Genomic DNA, 5520 nt, shown 5'->3' on the forward strand with positions numbered 1-5520 from the left:
TCACATGAGGCTGCAGTTCTCCGTCTGCTTTTTGAGGTCTTCCAGTGTGGCCTGGGCTTTGTCTTTCAGCTGGTCGATGTCCACGTTCTGGATGTTGGACAGCTGACCCAGCACCGACTGCTTGTGCGTCTCCTCCTGGTTGTCCTCGGCGATCATCTTGGCCAGCTCCGTGGGCAACACCACGTCATCCCCCGCCTGCTGGATCTGGGTCTCGTCCAGCTCGTTCTGCGGTAGATAGACGCATTGGTGCGTGTCCGTGTTGACGCAGCCGACGGGACCGGAGAAAGAAGGACAGAACATTTGAGAAAACAGAAGCAGTGATGCTGTTGGAGACACGGCCAGCTCTTCAGTTCAGACATGCGGCGTCTTTACAGAAGCTTACTTTACCTTTGGTAGTCGGTATTTATCCCGGAAGTGACTTCTAACTGTGGCTCTCTCAGCTTTCTTTTGGGCGAAATTGGCTTCTCGTTCTTGTCTGCAAGAAAGAAGGAAAAATTGTTTTTAGATACAGATCTTTCTCAGTGCCAATGAACATACAAATTCAACTAAATTTCTAACCAAAGCTGGCGAGGAAAAGGCCTTTTTTAATCCACTGTGCGCACACACTTTCACCTGCTCCTCACACACATGCAATCTAAAAATGAGGATCCATTCGTCATTATGTTAAATCTCTGCTTTAAGAGAATCATAAGGCTCATAAGGATTTGGATCTATAGGAGGCCATGTCTCCTCTGAACACTAACTACACGGTGTAGAGCCAGCAGGAGGTGGAGCAGCAGCAGCACTGATGCCATGTGGGGGATAAAAAGCAGGAAGCAGGACGTTGTGCTTCTGTTTTAGGAGCCCCAGATGCAGCATCCTGTCAGTCCAAGCACGCCTGTGAGGGATTTCAGTCCTCTTGGGATGTGGAATACTGGAGGTAACCTACTAACTGCAGGCTCACGACGACACCCCCACTTTTACAGCTGTCAACCCACCCTACATATACTGGATTTACCTCACATTATTGCACTCTGCCTTCCTGCAGGTCTGACTTTTAGGGTGTTTTCATCTTTTTTTAATGCAGAAAACCCTCAAAAGAGCTTCATAACTGTCTGTGAAACATGGGCAGCTTGAGAGAAACCATCTAAGAGATGAAAGATGATGATTGCCTTGAGTCTGACCAGCATACAAAGAGAGGGAAAGGCGTTCAATAGCGATCTGTCTGCTCTGTCGGCCTGGTGACATTTGTCTCTGAACACTCACTCCAGCCTACAGTGTGTGATGCCTCCAGCAGAGGGCAGACACTTGGCTGCTGGCGCTGCTCTCTCCACTCAACATCACTGGAATATTTATGGCTTCAGTGTAGTTTCTCAATCGTCGCTCTTAAATTTGCAAAATTTGCTCAAACGCCTCCAGGACGATGACTTAACAACATGACATAATGCTGAACAAACTTGCCCGTGTGGCCCGAAGCCAAGCATAACATGAATACAGTGAGATTTTATCAGAGTCAGTGAAATACAGTAGGTGCTTGTAACAAAGTCATGGATGATATTCTTCAGAGCTACGCTGGCAGAGGTTGCACTGTACGCCGAGAAGGATCAAATCAGCAGCGTGATCTGAAGGCGGGGGTGGTGGGGGTGGGGTGGGGGACACTGCAGGACTACAGGCATGGTTCGCAAAGTGTTTGTACCCAATGTGTCAGAGGAAGGTCGTTTTATCTGGAGATGCAGCGTTCGTGGTGCTGTCCGTGTGAGCCCGAGCTCACTTTGTATTAACATGAACAGGCCAAACACCAAATGGCACATAGGCCCGTGCTGCGTTCACTCGCAGCCAATGAGTAGAGCTTTGTGTCTTCTCCTCTCAAGGGCATCAGATGACCAGGGTTGTCACTGTGGACCCGGGCGCTCAGGGTGATAAAATGTCTACATGTGACATGTCATTGAGAGCGACCCAACCCAACCCCCCCCCTTCAACCATATTCTGCTTTAATCTGAGCGGTACGAGCTTCTCGGTGATCTATGCTCATGTTTAGCACCTCCTGACTAATAATTCACTTCCACTGAAGGTCACATTATGACGGCAGAGCGTTAAGCATCTCGCCGTGCCTCCTGTGGAGCTCAGTGGGCTGAGTTAGGACTTCACCTCCCACCCATGCTTAAAATGTCTGCACATGGTTCTGTGAGGGACTTTGGATCAAAGTGTTGATCAAATGTGCTGTGCTGATTATAACGTATGCAAACAGAAATATATGATCAGAATCCTCCATCTCTCCTCCACATTATAAATCATGGTAACTTATTCTATGACCTGGGAGGTGAACATCTGATAGGAGAGGTGGAGTCCGGCTCTGAGGGAAGCATCACACTAATCACTGTCTGCTGGGTGAACTCTGGGTGCCAAATGACCTTGTTGTTTACCTTAAACTGTCCTCCAGTGGCTTAGGAGATGAACACCACAAATAAACATGTAAATTATGGAAAAATAAACAATTCAAGAATTCAGTTTTGCATGTGAGACACAGAGCGAACATTTAAATGATTGAAGCAAACATAACAAAAGAATAAAGACGCACATCAGCTGTAAAAACGCCCACAAAAAAGTAAAAAGGCAGAGATTGTAATAGCGACCACGCCAAACTACATTCAATTTTTCCACATTTTAAGGCTGCAGCACATTTCTTATAGTGCAAATTAGTCGCAACCATCGTGAGTAGTAACTTCTGTATGCATGATGAAATTCGGCTAAGAAAGTAAAGCCCTAAATTAATTCATATTAGTTCATACTGATGGTTGTTTGCCACACAGTCTGATTCATTATTCAGCCGCACGCCCGGTAATAGGAACATGTGTCGCCCCAGGCACGAATCCCTGTAGACATTTCCGTGGAAGAATGGTTCCAGGAATCCCAAATTAAAAAAAAAAAACAGTCTACACAATTTGCCGAAGCTAAGAGACAGAGAGCTCCCTGGGCGAGAGGAGCAGCTGTGTGCAGAGCGCTCATGTTATGGCACTGATGCGTAAAAAAGCGCACGGCGCACTGGGAGCGCTCCGCTATTTACACACCAGAGAAACGCGCTGTTTAAACACGCCACGTCTCCACTGCTTCTCTGAAACACACTGTAGGTTTTTCATCACAACTTCAACACTCACAAGCTTCAATCATTCTCCTTACTTTTCCTCCTCTAACTGTTGCTGATACTGTTCAAATTCCTCTTGAGTCATCCCCTGCGCGGCGGCGTCTGATTTCTCCGCTTCGGGTTTCTCCTCCGTCAGTCCGCCTGTCAGGTTCTTCAGCTGTCCTCCCACCATGTGTTTCACCATGAAAGCCATGGCTGCGCCTCGGAGAGTCCTCTGTGCGATCGGCTGAGAGGAAGAAAGAAAGTTGAAGGGCTTGATGCGCTCTTGGATGGAGCGGTGACGCTGGATAAAAATCCGTCAAACGCCGCTTAAAACAGACGTCTTGGGAGCTTACAAAGTCTCGGTGGGAGCAATCAAACCAGGGGGGGGGGGGAGAAAAGAAAGAGAGAGAATTATTCCAACGGCGCGTCGGAAGCTGGCAGTTTCAGCACCACTGGCCCTGGACAGCTCCGCGCCGTGAAGGATGGAGAGGAGTTGCTCAGTTATGAGTCAACAAGTTTGGCGCTGAACTCTACCAATCCTGTGACTCCGTCCGCAGCCACCACTCCCTCCACCCAATCCCTCCACCCAATCCCAGGCACCGCCGGACTTGGGGTGTGCATGCGCTCGCCGTGGCGCGCGTCAGGCAGTCGTGGGGCCGCTCCCGTCTGATTCAAACTCACGATGGAGCCGCGCTGGGCGTGCAGGACTCCGGGGAGGGACAAACAACAACAACACGTGACGAGCCTCCAGTTGTCCCCTGGCTGTTTTCGGTGCCTCTCTGAGTCTCTCCGGGGTCATCCGCGCCGCTGGATTCCTCACACGCAGTTTGTCAACACACAAAGAGTTTTCCTAATTGCAAATTAGTCAAATGGTTGTCTGTTAACCCGCGGCGTGGGTTCGCTTTGTTGGCCTAATCACTAAGAAATGATGATGCTGTAGTCTGATGCTGAGCTCCAGAGGAGGAGAGGAGACCGAGACGAAGCATCCTCCAGTCAGACACTCATCCTCCACGTGCATTTAATGCCCTTGTAAATATCCCTTGCTCCTCACATCCTAAAATTAGAAATTTTGTCTCCAGTCGCATCGCTGGTAGTGACTCATGTGTCTGTAGTGAGTTCATAATATCAGTGTGTAATGCTTATTATGCCTCCTATAGGATTTCAGTGCTCTGGTGTGTCTTTGATGGGGTGAATAGTTCGACGCTCATCACCAGAAAAGATGATTTATTAAAATGCTGGCTGCTTCTTGTTGACACCGTGTGACGCAGTGTTCAGCTGGAAAGCCTCACTTCTAAAAATATAACCTGTGTGTGTGTGTGTGTGTGTGTGTGTGTGTGTGTGTGTGTGTGTGTGTGGAGGGGGAATAATTTAAATCTCTCTGTCTCTGTGTGAGATTCTTGACATCCAAAAAATGTGAAACGGAAACTTTGATTACGAGTCAACAACTCCAGCAGTCTGACACCGAGCCTGGCCTAGTTTCCCGGTCCCTGTGGATCAGCAGAGACGGAGCACGTCTCACTGTCTCTTTTTTGTCACAGGCTTAGCGCGCGAGGCCCCGTTCGCCCCACACCTGGCTCGCTTTTTAAATCTCTGCCCAACTTCAAAGCTTCCGCCGGTGAATGGATCGAAACGTATCTCTGTGAATGAGATCAAACCTGTAATCTCTGTGAAATTTAATAAAAAAGAAAGAATTTGCCTAACCAGCGTGTTTCGACATGACATTATATCTTTTTGGCTCCTGGTACTCACGCCCATGCGCTCTTGTTCCCAGCCCGGGTCTCACTCACTGTGCTTTTCTTCTGGATTATGGCTGAGCTCTCTGACTACAGGTGCTCCAGCAGGTGCACCGAGGGAGGTTATAATCCAAGATGATGTAAATCACACACACACACACTCACACTCAGGCTTAAATGGTGAAATTTCAGCGAAGAGGAGCGCAGCCTTCACATGGTGACATGTTCTGACAGCTGAGCCTCACGGAAACAATCATGACGGGCGAGAGAGGCGACAGCAGACACCTTAAGAGCTTTTAACAGAGGTGTTTTTTAAACGTATGACTAATATATGAGCTGTTTCTCACCCTCTTCTTGTCCGGCCCAGCCACCAGGACAACATGTTAGAGTAACGCTCCTGCAAACCTCTGATATCTTCACGTCTCTACATGTCGTGTTGGTCAGTACCATGTTGACATTTCTACAAAAGGTGTCACATCATGTTCACACTGCATGTTTATGACCCGACTTATCCGGACATGGAGGTGGGGTTAGAGGTCAGAAGGCTGCCAAGCCAGCGACCGCAGTTCGAGACTGCGTTTATACTTTTTAAGGAGACTTCGGGACAATTTCCAGCCGTGTTTGTGGCAACAAAACAGACTATTTAAGCCAAAACATGTTTTTAATATTGAAAATTGGACCTAA

The 5520-nt window shown here is 48.2% G+C and overlaps 1 protein-coding gene across 1 annotated transcript; it reads right to left on the reverse strand.

Annotated features, from left to right (window-relative positions):
• cplx3b (complexin 3b) lies at window positions 1–3314 on the reverse strand. Its single transcript, XM_073465169.1, has 3 exons — window positions 3157–3314; window positions 388–475; window positions 1–225 (listed from the first exon to the last, which is right to left on the reverse strand). The coding sequence occupies exons 1-3, from the start codon at window positions 3312–3314 to the stop codon at window positions 1–3; spliced, it is 471 nt and encodes a 156-aa protein (XP_073321270.1).
• Between the last annotated feature and the right edge of the window lie 2206 nt (window positions 3315–5520).

This window comes from Pagrus major, chromosome 4 (assembly GCF_040436345.1).
Source record: "Pagrus major chromosome 4, Pma_NU_1.0".
Lineage (NCBI taxonomy): Eukaryota > Metazoa > Chordata > Actinopteri > Spariformes > Sparidae > Pagrus > Pagrus major.